The sequence below is a fragment of the Taudactylus pleione genome, unplaced genomic scaffold, assembly GCF_031769625.1.
Source record: "Taudactylus pleione unplaced genomic scaffold, aTauple2 ptg000066l, whole genome shotgun sequence".
Classification (NCBI taxonomy): Eukaryota; Metazoa; Chordata; class Amphibia; order Anura; family Myobatrachidae; genus Taudactylus; species Taudactylus pleione.
Genome location: NW_028284468.1, coordinates 19,219,847 through 19,234,883, shown reverse-complemented (window position 1 = coordinate 19,234,883; position 15,037 = coordinate 19,219,847). Strand labels below are relative to the sequence as shown.

Here is a 15,037-nt window from a genome sequence, read left to right as displayed (position 1 = left end):
TTCCTGACTAATGCTGCCCATCCACTACTAGATGCGGGGACGACGGCACGATTACGACATAGTAGCAGGTTTTCTCTCACGGAGACTCGGCAGTTCCTTTCCCCAGGCAGTGAGAGACATAATGACCAGTCTGACAGTAATTTAACACCCTCATGCAGGTAATATCACTAATTAGCCTTCTCTAGCTAAAGGCCCTAAGACCCAAACTGATCCTAATGGATGGAGCCCGCCCTCACTCTCCATCCATACCCCAGAAACTCTAAAGCAGGGCATCCACTATACAATCTTCTGTCAGATATCTGTCCAATCTGGCTGGTTGGAATGAAAACCTGGTAACGTATGGGAGCAAATGACAGTCGATCATATGGTTTTAAACACTAAAAAAAGGACAAAAAAAAATTGTTTAAAAATTGGTTAAATTTGTGTGTTTTAACCAATTTGTCTTAACAACCATTTTTGGCTATTTTCCAGTGTTTGATTGTCATTTGCTCCCATGATTGTCATTTGCTCCCATACATTACCAGGTTTTCATTCCAACCAGCCAGATTGGACAGATATCAGACAGAAAATTGTATAGTGGATGCCCAGCTTTACACGGCTTTTTCCAAAGCCCAAAAGCTCTCAGCAGAACAATCATAAACATCTTCCAGGGGTCTTACAAAAAAAATGTAGGTCAGAAACCTAGGACAAATATACCTGCCCTCAAACACTATTCCAGTGTTCTTATCACAGTATGTACATGAACAATAATCGTTTCACAATCAAAGTGGTTGGGATCGCTTGATTTAATTATAAAACATGTATGATCGTTCCTACCGTCTTTCTGAGAATTCTTTACAGTGAACTGAACTTCATGCCCATACATTGTTCACTGTATGAGTCATGATAATTATATGACCATCGCTAAGCCCCTCTACTGTTTGGTCAGATCATCCTGAAAAACTTGCAGTCAATGGCCAGAATTAGGCTTCTGTTTTACTAAGATGGTCACGCATGCTTCTGCAGAAAATTGCACCCCAGAGTTTTGGCTCTGGATGGGCATACTAGAGGTGAATTACATCAGTCAGTCTGTGGTGTGTGGAGTGCTGTCTCCTGCCAGGAACACTGTGTGGAGAACCCTTCACCCAAAACCAGCATCCCTGGAAGCAAAGTAGTCGAAACGATAAAAAGTTATAAAAGTGTGTGTTGAGGACCATGTGGCGGCCCTGCAAAGTTGCTCCACCGAGGCCCCACAGTAAGATGCCCAGGAAGTCCTGACTGACCGACCGAGTAGAATGGGCAGCTTCAGAAAGAGGTCCCGAAAAGGTTAGTTAAAGCATGACGGATGATCTCCCGAATCCATCTAGCAATTGTTTGTTTGCAAGCAGGCCAACCCCTCTTAACCACAGAAGAGAGGACAAAGAGGGAATATGAGTGTCGAAAATCATAGAGCCCATACAACGTCCAAGGAACCGAGAGACACCTGGGAGCATAATTTACTGGGGAAAGAGGGAAATGCTTCGACCTCCTTTTTTTACACTTAAAGATGGATCTGGGGAAGATGTGTTCTGTATGTCCTTAATATGCAAAACGGATCAAACAGTAGCAATGAAAGCCTCCACATTGACAGAACTAGAGTGTTCCTAAGTCCACCTCAGAATCCTGTTAAAAATCCTCCTCAGACAGGGAGGAGACTTCAGAAATCAGATCCATAACCAAAAATGAGAGGCGTGGGTAAATTTCTTTTAGAAGGCGAAAACCTGTAGCAGGGTCCAGCATCTGCGGTAGGGACGTGGAAACCTAAATGTGTATATGACTCAAGGAATGAGCTCAAGTACTGGAGCCTGGTGACGACCAGGACTATGGAGGAAAACAAGGAGACTGTACTCAGAGGAGAGCATAGGCTGACAGGACTCAGGAGGTAGTACTGGGCTCGGGGAACTGAGAACTAGATAAGATTAGGGAGTTGACCAATACCCTAAGCCAAGGGTGCGGAGTCTAAACACACCAGTGGTTTTCACCAGGGAATCCCGCAAGGGTATATGGATTTTGCTGCGTCTGATGTGCAGGTCCCGATCCCCTGGTAGGGCCTCCCAAGGACTTTATCTAGAACTCTCTGAAGATACTGAGGACAAGCCCCCAGGACCACAGACAAAACAATGGAGGAGGATAGCAATAGCCCACGTTAATGATCCAATGTTTCCGGTTGCAGCTGATTATGTTGAAACCGATGGTTCTGGATGCAGCTGGTGAATGTGGAACCGATGGTTCTAGATATAACTGATGAATGTAGAACCAATGGTTTTAGATATAGCTGATGAATGCGGAACCGGTAAGCTGGTAATCGGATAGGTACCGATGAGGTTAGACTTGAGTAGGTACCACTTGGCTGAATATCGGATAGGGCCCGATGGTGCTGGTATCGCATAGAAACCCATGGTGCAAGTACTTCTACAATAGCAACAAGGAAAAATCTGGAGCCTAGCAACGTAGCACAGGAGTGAAACATGTTGTCCAAGGTTCCACAGCTGATTATATCAACAAGGAGCGCAGATGTAGATTATATTCAATATTTAATATCTATGTAAATACATATACATTCAAAGTTATACTAAAAAACACTATGTTTGTATAAGACATTAAAAAATGAAAAACAATAAAAAGTCATATTAATAAAAAATCCAGCTTTGCAAATTGATTATTATGCAGCTGACATGATTATTGCAACATCTCCATCACTTAAGCCTTTTGTCTCCAAAGTTTTTGTTGCCAGGTTTATTTATTTGTCTCCAGTCTCCCTTTTACATGTACGTCCCACGAATCCTGTTATTAGCACACCCGGTTTGTGCAGTGTAATTAAGTTTCAGTCCAAGAGCAATGTCTCTTATAGTAAACTCTTACCGCTCCCGGTGCTCGGGCGCAGATCTTTATGCAGCAGGCAACTGATGGCGCCGTCACTTCACTGGGAAGGAGAGTGTACAGGTTTACAGGGACCTCTGGCTGGTGTAAAGACAAGCAGAGTGGCTGGAGTCCTCCGGCTGGTAGACAAGTGGCATGTGTTGGTCATTTATGGAGCAGCTGCACGTCGGTAGTAATGTCCCTATTTCCTTTACGCGTTTCTCCGCTATGTAAGGGAAGCGTTTTCTTCAGAAGGAAAAAAAGAAGCATAGTTTCCAATGTACCTGTGCTCCCACGAACAGGGACTAGAGGATCAGCAGTCAGCTGACCGTAGGTGTCATGGCGGCATCCAAGCCCGGAGATGGCGGGCATGCTAGCGGGATTACAGCAGCAAGGGGAAAATGGGTTACACTGCGGACAGCAGAGCAGGAACCGGAGAGCTAGACTGAATAGATGACCTGTGCAGGCCAGTGCACCAGCATGAAGGTGAGATCTGTGGCTCAGTGAAACAATTCCTGACACCTGGAAGGCCTTACCAATCAAAAACAATTGAAATTTTTTTTTAAACTTGTTCGAATTGACAGACGACTCAGCATACGAATGCTGAATCAACATTATTACAAAACTGTTCTAGCAATTTTGCGGGAAAGAATCACAACAGGCCAGAGTTGTGGAAAAATGGTTTCATCCTCCATCGGAACAATGCAACAGCCCGCACAGCTGTCTGTGAAGCAGTTTTTGGCCGAGAAACAGATTGCAGTGCTAGAACACCCTCCATGCTTACCAGACCTAGCACCGTGCGACTTCTTTTTCCTAAAGTCAAACTTGTGTATCAGTTACTAAAAACTATGGAGCTGTAGAGACAACTGACAGATAATTAACTACAGCACGGCTTTGACCAATGGTAAATAAGAATGCAGCGGTGTGGGGATACAAAAGAGGAGTGCATAGATGGAGAACAGAGTTAAAAAGTACTTAATATAAATTAAATTATAGCATCAGTCTCATTATTTAATAGCCACATCTCCTAATAGGAAATAGCACCCACCTTAACATCACCAGCATCTAAAAGCAGCCTTTTCTTTCTTCTTCCTTCTATTACATCAACGCCAGCATCTGTAAAATACTATAAATTTGTTTCCATTAGGTATACAGATTAAAAAAAGCCCACATGATGTTATGTACTATAAGAATAAAAGATTAAACTTACTAAATTTAAACACCTAAATAGTTAGCACAAAAACTTATATGTTAATTTATCAACACACCAAAGTCTTATTAAGATATGAATATACCCCACATTCGGATTAAACTTTGCCCCTTTATTAGTGCATGACTCTGCAATTCTGCATTTTTCCGACCTGTTTAAAAGCACTTGGCCTAATGCAGTTTTCTGCTTGTGTGCGCTGTTTCAGTTTCTAACATATGGTAAATAAAACTGTACATACCTAATATACTTTCATTGGTCTGCTTGGGCACCTTTATTCTGGTTATAGGAACTGACATTGGAATTACTAGCACTAATAAATTGACAGAACCACAAATACATCCAGATAAACTCTCATAATTAATTACCAAGTTTGATGTAAATCCCTGAAATCAATCCTGCATAATTTGTGATGCATTACCTGGTCACTTTCATTCCGTTGAGAGTTCATTTTCGTACTGTCATCTTCCTCCTCCGTTTCAAAATCCTCAGAGTACTTCACATTTGGACCAATGTAAACACGAGGTCCAGTTTCAGATTTAATATTTATGGAACTCTGCAATTATTAGGCGTGCTGCTAATTAGAGGATTATTTAACATCTGACAGAAAACAACGATTGCTACACTTGTACTACTTTACTTTTATCAGTTTAATAAAAGTGGAGTTAATTTTAAGCAGACTATAAATCACAATAATTACTAGTTTAATTACTGCAAAAGTACTTTTCTCTCAGTTGGAAACACTTGGTACAACCTACAAAACAGCTGAACCCACAAATTTGGTTTGGAGGCAGTTTAGTCACCATCGTTCCTTGATTTATTTGGAGACATTGATTTGGCTTATGGTGCACTGCAACATATTTGTAGAAGAACCTTATATTCGCAACCTGACATTCTGGGGAACAACTGCAGTACAACTTAATGCTGATCTCTACAACACGGACATACATGTTTAGTTCTCCACTATAAATACATGATGTAAGTTTTTGTAGCTATTGCTAGCAAATTAATATTTTATATATTGCACATAATTGCAAAAGTCATTGTCTGGAAGGAATCTTCATGAAAACATAGACCAGAACATACAGACAATCTCTCTGCTCATTATAAATTGGCACCAAGTGCAACAAGGTTTGGCCAAGGTGCAAATAGTTCACCTTTTTTTTTAAGCTTTGCTCCTAACAGGAATGTTTGTGCTCTGCTACGTATTTATAATTTTTGTTTTTTTGTGGTTTAAATGCACCACAGTCAACATGCTTGAATGCACCACACCCTTGGTCCCAGTGCTGGGATCGCAATGCAGCAGGGGGTCCCATACACTTTGCAATTCCGTCCCAAGCTGAATCACCCCCTTAAGGTGCCCACAGACTAGGCTATAATTTTACACGATCAGCCCGATTCCGACGCATCAGGACGACAGATCGTGTAAAATATGTTCTAATCGTGAGTGTCCACTCACGATTACGATGCGCGTCCCCGCCGGTAGTACATAGCATCTTCAGATCTTGCCTGTTGCAGGCTTGATTTGCCAATTTTGGACCCGATGTGGTGCGGATCGTATGTGTGTTTGTACTCACGATCCAATGCACGATCTATCGTCCATTCCGTCACTTGACTGTCTTCCCCTGCACACGCCCAGTCTCCATTTTGTGGGGTAACGTGACTTCAAGGAGATGGACACGATCGTGGAAGCTGGAATTTGGTGAGTATATTTGTACAGAGCATCAATGTATATGCAGACCCTGTCCACCAATGAATATGTGACCCACTGGCCACCAATGTTTAATGCATCGCCCACCCACTCTGCACCTATGTGTTTATTGCATCGCCCACCCACTCAGCACCTATATGTGTTTAATGCATCGCCCACCCACTCAGCACCTATATGTGTGTAATGCATCGCCCACCCACTCAGCACCTATATGTGTGTAATGCATCGCCCACCCACTCAGCACATATATGTGTTTAATGCATCGCCCACCCACTCAGCACCTATATGTGTGTAATGTATCGCCCACCCACTCAGCACCTATATGTGTGTAATGCATCGCCCACCCACTCAGCACCTATATGTGTTTAATGCATCACCCACCCACTCAGCACCTATATGTGTGTAATGCATCGCCAACTCACTCAGCACCTATATGTGTGTAATGCATCGCCCACCCACTCAGCACCTATATGTGTGTAATGCATCGCCCACCCACTCAGCACCTATATGTGTGTAATGTATCGCCCACCCACTCAGCACCTATATGTGTTTAATGCATCGCCCACCCACTCAGCACCTATATGTGTGTAATGCATCGCCCACCCACTCAGCACCTATATGTGTTTAATGCATCGCCCACCCACTCAGCACCTATATGTGTGTAATGCATCGCCAACTCACTCAGCACCTATATGTTTTTAATGCATCGTCCACCCACTCTGCACCTATGTGTTTATTGCATCGCCCACCCACTCAGCACCTATGTGTGTAATGCATCGCCAACTCAGTCAGCACCTATATGTGTGTAATGCATCGCCCACCCACTCAGCACCTATATGTGTTTAATGCATCGCCCACCCACTCAGCACCTATATGTGTGTAATGCATCGACCACCCACTCAGCACCTATATGTGTGTAATGCATCGCCCACCCACTCAGCACCTATATGTGTTTAATGCATCGCCCACCCACTCAGCACCTATATGTGTGTAATGCATCGCCAACTCACTCAGCACCTATATGTTTTTAATGCATCGCCCACCCACTCTGCACCTATATGTGTTTAATGCATCGCCCACCCACTCTGCACCTATGTGTTTATTGCATCGCCCACCCACTCAGCACCTATATGTGTGTAATGCATCGCCAACTCAGTCAGCACCTATATGTGGGTAATGCATCGCCCACCCACTCAGCACCTATATGTGCTTAATGCATCGCCCACCCACTCTGCACCTATATGTGTTTAATGCATCGCCCACCCACTCTGCACCTATGTGTTTATTGCATTGCCCACCCACTCAGCACCTATATGTGTGTAATGCATCGCCAACTCACTCAGCACCTATATGTGTGTAATGCATCGCCCACCCACTCAGCACCTATATGTGTTTAATGCATCGCCCACGCACTTAGCAACTGTATGTGTGTAATGCATCACCAACTCACTCAGCACCTATGTGTTTAATGCAACACCCACCCACTCAGCACCTATATGTGTGTAATGCATCACCAACTCACTCAGCACCTATGTGTTTAATGCATCGCCCACCCACTCAGCACCTATATGTGTTTAATGCATCGCCCACCCACTCAGCACCTATGTGTGTAATGCATCACCAACTCACTCAGCACCTATGTGTTTAATGCATCGCCCACCCACTTAGCACCTATATGTGTGTGTAATGCATCGCCCACCCACTCAGCACCTATATGTTTTTAATGCATCGTCTACCCACTCTGCACCTATATGTGTGTAATGCATCGCCAACTCACTCAGCACCTATATGTGTGTAATGCATCGCCCACCCACTCAGCACCTATATGTGTTTAATGCATCGCCCACCCACTCAGCACCTATATGTGTTTAATGCATCGCCCACCCACTCAGCACCTATATGTTTTTAATGCATCGTCCACCCACTCTGCACCTATATGTGTTTAATGCATCGCCCACCCAATCAGCACCTATATGTGTTTAATGCATCGCCCGCCCACTCAGAACCTATATGTTTCATCATTGGACACGATGCACCATAAATCATGAGATCGTGTGACAATTTGGAGAGTTTTTGCACAAAATCGGGTCCACGACTGCTGGGGAGAGTTCAAAGGAAATTGGACACAATATCGGATCATCACCAGATTTCCCTAGTGCATGGGCACCTTTAGTCATTTTATATGTTATATAGTTATAATTTTAACCTGTGTCCATGTTTTCCTTTGAATCTTGCCTGGAGCTGTATGATTCCTCCTCCCGGGAAGAACAGAGAATCCATCATCTATAAATAAATAGTATTTGTACTGTAATGCAACATTAACTTAAGAGAACATTGTTAAATAGGGGTGAGCGGATTCGGTTCTACTCGGTTCCGTTCGGATTTAAAAACCGAATCTTATTGGCTATCAGCTGTCACGAGTATTGGATAGCCAATAAAATTCGGTTTTTAAATCCGAACGGAACCGAGTAGAACCGAACCCGCTCACCCCTAGTGTTAAATAGTCATCTAGCAATAAACATACGGATTACAAATCTAAGGGCAGAATTTATTTCTAGGTGACGTGCCGCTACAATGTTCAGCTACACATATCCCTGAGACTTTCGATACATCAACAACGTTAATTTCCAATTAATCTATATAGGGTGCAAGAAAAAAAAAAAAAGTCCATATTGGTGGCAGCGAGGTACCGGCATTCTAACTATCCCAATAGCATTCTGACTACACTTCAAGGACAACAATGAGCCTCCAAGCGATTATTACCCCAGCCTTTGATAATTGGGACAGTATAGACACAAACAGTGTTCTCCATTATATTCAGTGCCTTCACAACACATAAAACACTGCATGTGCCAGGATTCAAGGACTTCTTTTTTTGGCTTTTAACATAGCAAAAGATAAACACCTCTCCCAAACAAAAAAACAAAATGTAGAATATGTGTCGAAAACATATACATTTTCTCTAAGTGTATACTTGAAACTCCCATGTAACTGGTCAGTAATTGGTTTAGCTGGTAAGAACATAGAATAAATGCAGTGAACATCATAGTTCATTAAAAATTAATTATACTTTCCCATTTTGCATAAATAGATGGGAAAGCTAGAATACAGCAGATATAGGGACCGATTAAGAGATGCACACAGAGTCGATGACGCACGCAAGCGCCCATAGTTTTATGCCTGCGCGTGCGTCAGAGTCACACTGTGCATGAGTCCCGACTGTTACCGCTGGGTAAGCATAGCGAATTTGGATGTAATAGCCTTGGATTGCAGCGAGCGTTCTTGGGAGGTAACGGGGGTGGTTAGGCAAACGCAGGCGTGTCACTGACAGGGACTGCGTCTGGACGCAGTAGCACAGACACAGGACTCCATGTTCAGACAGAGAAATTGCACCTGTCATAGTGCTGGTGCAAGCTTCGAGACGGATTAGCGCCACAGCCAGAGGGCGTCTCAGTAGGAAGATAATCGTTTGCGGCATTATCATTAACATGTATACGTGGCTGCGGCAAAAGACGCATCTGCATCTGCGTACACCTCTGAATCAGGCTCATAGTGCGACACATAACTTAGCTCTGCTGAGAGATAAACTCACCTTTCACTTTTGGTGTTTTCAAACCACTTTTTGTTAAATCATGTGTGCTCTGCTGTTTTTTTAAATCTGCATTTGCTCCATTTATGTATATAGAAAATCCTTGTTCCAGATGTTCCAACTTCACTTGTGAAGGATCCTTTGCTTTGAAACTTGTCAGCGCCCTAAAGAGAAGAACTTGTGATATGCATTATGATATTTACTCTTGCTATAATCTGGTCTCCTAAGTATTAAACTAAAGATTATGTCTAACAATGAGTTCTGTCTAAACAACTACAGTTGTGCTACAATATTGTTAATGCACCCTGATCCCATTTGTCACTTTCCTGTTTCTATGTTGCTGAACCGGGATACGTTCACTATCCCGACAAAGGGGATGCCGGCGATTCGAATCCCGGCGCTGGAACACAGACACTTGTCAGAATCCCGGCGCCGGCATCCCGAAGATAAGTAGCGGGTTAGGCACTAGGGGGAGAGTTAGGCACTAAGGGGGGAGGGTTAGGTTTAGGGAACAGGGAGGGGGAGGTTAGGTTTAGGCACTAGGTGGGAGGTTAGGCTTAGACACTGGGGAGGGAGGAATAGGGGGAAGGTTAGGATACCGACCGACAGATGTCGGTATCCTAACCGTTGGGATTTCGACTGCTGGGATCCCGAGCGCCGGCATCCCGTACCCATCCCGCTGAAACACTCATTCAACACTGAGGAGCCGAGTCTGTAAGTTCAACTCGGTCGAGGAGGGAATTACAGTTAAAATAAAACTTCTTGGGAAGGAAGCTGGAATTTATCCTCAATGCATATCAGAATGTGTATATCAGAATGGAGTTATTATTGTGTGCCATTTTATAGGCTACAAATAAGAAAAGCAAAAAAAGCCAAAAATATTCTGGACAAGTTGTGTTTCTATATAGGTTAATAACATACATCACTACATGTCTATTGTCCATCTCCTCTTGTATGTCCAAGAACTTTATCATATTTAACATGTCTAATACGGAAACCAGTGTCTTCCACACCCCCAGGGTTGCCTCACTCCCCTTCACTTACTATCCCATGACAAATTCATCCTCTCCTCTATCCCCTTTACCCCTAAAATTCAGTCCCTCTCCCAATTCTGCTGCATCCACCTTAAAAACACTTCCAGAACCTTCTCATAGACTCTCGTTATCGCTCACCTCAGCTACTGTAACCTCCTCCTATCTGGCCACCCTCTCACCCATCTCTCTGCAAATTTAGTCCATACTCAACGATGCTGCCCAAATTATTTTCTTCTTTTGCAGCTCTAATTCTGCCAGTCACTACACTGGCTGTCATTCCTATAAATAACCTCACCCTCACCTCCACAGCCACTCCTCTCTCCCCTACATCTCCAACCTCATCTCTACACACTCACTGCTGCCCACCCTGATCGGACACTGACTGCCACCTCATAATCCCTATGATTGCTTTGTCCCATTCTCGCCACCAAAACATTTCCAGAGCTGCTCCACACCTTCGGAATGTATTATTATTCCCATTTAGACTAGCTACAAGTCTCCAAGGTGCCAAATTAGCCCAAAAGACTCTTTTCATTAAAGCGTACCAATACTCCTCCTACCCCTTCCTTCTCAGGAACCCCTTTACCTACTCCCTATCTCAGCGCTAGCCTCTTTGTGTCCACCCCCTCCCACTGGGATTGTAAGAGCTCATGAAAAGGGCACAAGTATTGCATACTCTGTAGTGCTGCCTTCAAATTATGGCTGTTTGTTTACTGCGTAAATTACTTAATTTTTAAGTTTGTTCAAACATCCACCCCCTGCTGCTGGCTGCACTTCTTGAAGTGCTGCAAGAAATGGAAGGAAAATTATGTTTTATAGAGTTTAAAAAAAAAAAAAAAGGTTTATATATATGCACTGATCAGCCATAACGAAGCACATACTCCACCAAACCTCTGAAGGTGTCCTGTGGTACCTGGCACCAAGATGTTAGCAGCAGATCTTTTAAGTCCTGCACATAGTGAGGTGGGGCCTCCATTGATTGGACTTGTTTTTCCAGCACATTCCACTGACGCTTTATTGAAATTGAGATCTGGGGAATTTGGAGGCCAAGTAAAAATGTTGAAGTCTTTGTCATGTTCCTTAAACCATTCCTAAACATTTGTTGCAGGGAGGCAGGTCGCATTATCCTGGTGAAAAAGGCCACTGACATCAGGGAATACAGTGCCATGACGGGTGTACTTGGTCTGCAACAATGTTTAGGTTAGTAGTATGTGCCAAAGTATTATCCACGTGAATGCCAGGACCCAAGGTTTCCCAGCAGAACTTTGCCCAGAGCATCACACTGCCTTCTCCAGCTTGCCTTCATCCATTTGTGCATCCTAGTGCCATCTCTTCCCCATATATATGAGACACACACACACACACACACACACACACACACACACACCTACATGATGTAAAAGAAAAAATCATATCAGACCAGGCCACCTTCTTCCATTGCTCCATGATCAAATTCTGATGGTCACATGCCCTTTGTAGGCACTTTTTGAGTTGGCATGGGCACTCTGACCAGTCTGCGGCTATGCAGCCCCAGCAAGCTGTGATGCACTGTGTGTTCTGACTCGTTTCTATCATAGCCTTCATTAACGTTTTCAGCAATTTATGTTACAGTAGCTCTTATGTGGCATAGGACCAGACGGGCTAGCCTTCACTCCACACACTCATCAATGAGTCTTGGGTGCCCACTACCTTGTTTCCAGATCCTTCATTGGACCACTTTTGGAAGTACTAACCACTGCATACCGTGAACACTCCACAAGACCTGTCCCATTTTGGAGATGCTCTGACCCAGTCGTCTAGTCATCACAATTTAGCCCTTGTCAAAGTCGCTCAGATTTTTACACTTGCCCATTTTTACTGCTCAAAAAAATATCAAACTTCAAGAACTGAGTTTTCACTTACTGCCTAATGTATCCTACCCCTTTACAGGTGACATTGTAACGAGATAATCATTGTTACTCACTTGATCTGGCAGTTTTTCCTCAGTGGGACTGGTAGTAGATTATCAAATATACTTCCCATTCTACAGTGATTACTAACTAGTAAGACAAACCTAGAGCATTAATATACCAACAAGTGTCTATGAGACACATTAATCAACACAACACAATCAAACGGAGACATGCAGTGGGATGAATCATTTTATTTTCACATTTTTTTCAATTTAAACACTCTGTACACTATATTTTTAACATATTTTGATGGTCTTGTTGATGTTTTAATGCATATCTAATAAAAATAATTTTTAATGAATATAAAAAATTATCAATGTGCGCCGCACAATAGACAAAAGTTTTTTCTGTCTCACATTGTGGTTCTGGGCAATGGTTCTTCGAACCACAAGGCCTGTAGTTCACTTATTCCTCTTGTTGATGTTATTGCGATCAGGGAGACCACTTTCCAGGTTAGATGCTTTAGGGAAATTTCTTCAAGAGGTTCAAATGGTGTCATCATTAAAATCTTCAGGACTAAATTTAGATCCCATGGGATAATGAAAGATTTGATCTGTGCATGTATCCTCTTAATTGTTGGCAGAATCTCTTCACCAACTCCTCGTCTGCTAATTTTCTATCCAGAAGCGCACTGAGAGCTGGTATTTGTACTTTAAATTTTGAAACTGCCAGGACTTTGATAAATCCTTCATATAGGAACTGTAATATTCGAGGTATGTCTGTTGTCATGGCCTCAGCTTCACTTCCTAAAAAGGAGATAAAGGTTTTCCAAATCCTGTAATAAATCTGAAGAATTCTCCTTTTTGCTTGTAGTAATACTGCACCACTTGCTTTGAAAGCCCTTTTTTCTTTGACATTTCCCACTCAACCTCCAGGCTGCTAACTTGAGGACTGTTTGATTCTGGTGCAAGAGTCAGTATGTCCAGTCTTGCTGGTAGCATACATGGTTCCTCCACTGCCATTTCTAGCGCTGTTGAAAACTACGCCCTTCTAGGCCAATAAGGTAGAATTGCTATAATCTGTACTTGTTCCTTTTTGATCTTATTCAATATGCGATATATCAATGGTAGAGGCGGGAAAACATCCTAGATGAAAATCCCATTGCTGGGACTAAGCATCTATCCCCCTTTGCCCCTGGTACATGGTGTCTTGAAAAGAATTGAGGCAGTTTTGTGTTTACATTGGTTGCCATTAAGGACCATCTCCGGACATCTGAATCTTTTCACAACTGCTTGGAATATTTCGCATTCAGGCCCTCATTCAGAGCCGTACGCTCTGAGCAGAGCGCACGCTCTGAATGAGGGCTGCCCTCCATAATTCTGAAGAGTCCTCCTGGACGCTCGTATAGCTGTGGGTCACCACTCACAGCCTATACGAGCGTGCAGTTTGATGGTCGTGACCATCGCGACCATCTAAACTGCGAGCCGGAGCCTGCGGTTGAGGTTTTCAACCGCAAGGCCCGGAGTGATTTTGGCTCTATCAGAGAAAAAATCACTCCCACTGACATCACTAGTGATGTCAGTGGGCCGGCTTCTGACGGTAGGCGTTCCCTTGGGAACGCCCCCGTCAGGGAGGCACGCCCACCAAAGGGGGCGTGCTGTCAATCAACATCGACAGCACGCCCCCTTTGATCAGACACAACGAGCGAAGGACTTTCCTTCGCTCGTCGCGTCTGGCGCATGCGCACGACGGAGCTCCCGCCGTCGTGCGCATGCGCAGTGTACAACATCGACCCACTTGCGAGCGGACAGCCGCTTGCGAGTGGGTCTGAATCAGGCCCTCAGTTCCCATTCTCCTGGGAGAATCTGTTTCCTGCTCAGAAAGTCTGCCGTACACATGTAGTGCTGAATGAGAAAGAGGGTGTTTCTCCAACCCAGATCATAATTTTTGAAAAGCTTGTGTTACCCCGTGACGATTTATATATGCTACCACAGTCATATTGTCCAAGAATATCCTTAAATGACTTCCTCTCAGATGATCTTGAAAGTAATATATTGCCTCCAATACCGCTGTCATCTGTCTTTTGTTTGAAGAAAATAACTTTTCTTGTGCAGTCCACCAACCTTGTATCACAATTTGTGACAAGTGTACTCCTCATCCTACGGAACTTGCGTCTGTTGTAAGGACTACGTACTACGGTTGAGACAATGGTGTTGACATTTTTTCCAGAACTACACTTTTCTACCAGTCCAAAGATCTTTTTATGTCTAGTCTCAGTCGTACATGATGGAGAAGAGGCACGTTCCTGTGAATTAATTTTGCCCACTTTGCCCATGGGACCACCACTATAGTGGACGAGATCATACCAAGCAGTCTCAATCCCATCTGGAGCTGAATCTTGCTTAATTTCTGAACATATCTGATCAGTTTGTGTATTTTCATACATTTTTTTTTCCGTGAGGCGGACTGCATAATCCTGGGTATCTATTATCACTCCTAGAAATTTAATTATTCGAACTGATTCAACAGACTTTTTTTCCAATTTATGATCCAACCATGCCTTTCTAGAAATTGTAGAACTTGGGCCACCTTGACTTGCACTAGTTCCCTCGTCCTTCCGGTGATTAATAGGTCGTCTAGGTATGGCCACATCATTAGTCCTTGAGTTCTTAGGTGAACTATCATGGTTACTAGAACCTTGGCAAATGTTCTGGGCGAAGTTGATAG

At 43.5% G+C, this 15,037-nt stretch overlaps 1 protein-coding gene across 4 annotated transcripts in view; it reads right to left on the bottom strand.

Annotated features, from left to right (window-relative positions):
- Positions 1-15,037, bottom strand: part of KATNIP (katanin interacting protein) — a 252,048-nt gene that overhangs the window by 190,547 nt on the left and 46,464 nt on the right. For all 4 annotated transcript variants that reach the window (XM_088466730.1, XM_088466732.1, XM_088466731.1 and 1 more), the window contains exons 4-7: positions 9,388-9,548; positions 8,002-8,078; positions 4,506-4,640; positions 3,926-4,003 (exon numbers count right to left, since the gene is read on the bottom strand). In XM_088466730.1, the coding sequence (XP_088322856.1) occupies positions 3,926-4,003; positions 4,506-4,640; positions 8,002-8,078; positions 9,388-9,548 (451 nt within the window). The remainder of the gene's footprint in view (positions 1-3,925; positions 4,004-4,505; positions 4,641-8,001; positions 8,079-9,387; positions 9,549-15,037) is intronic.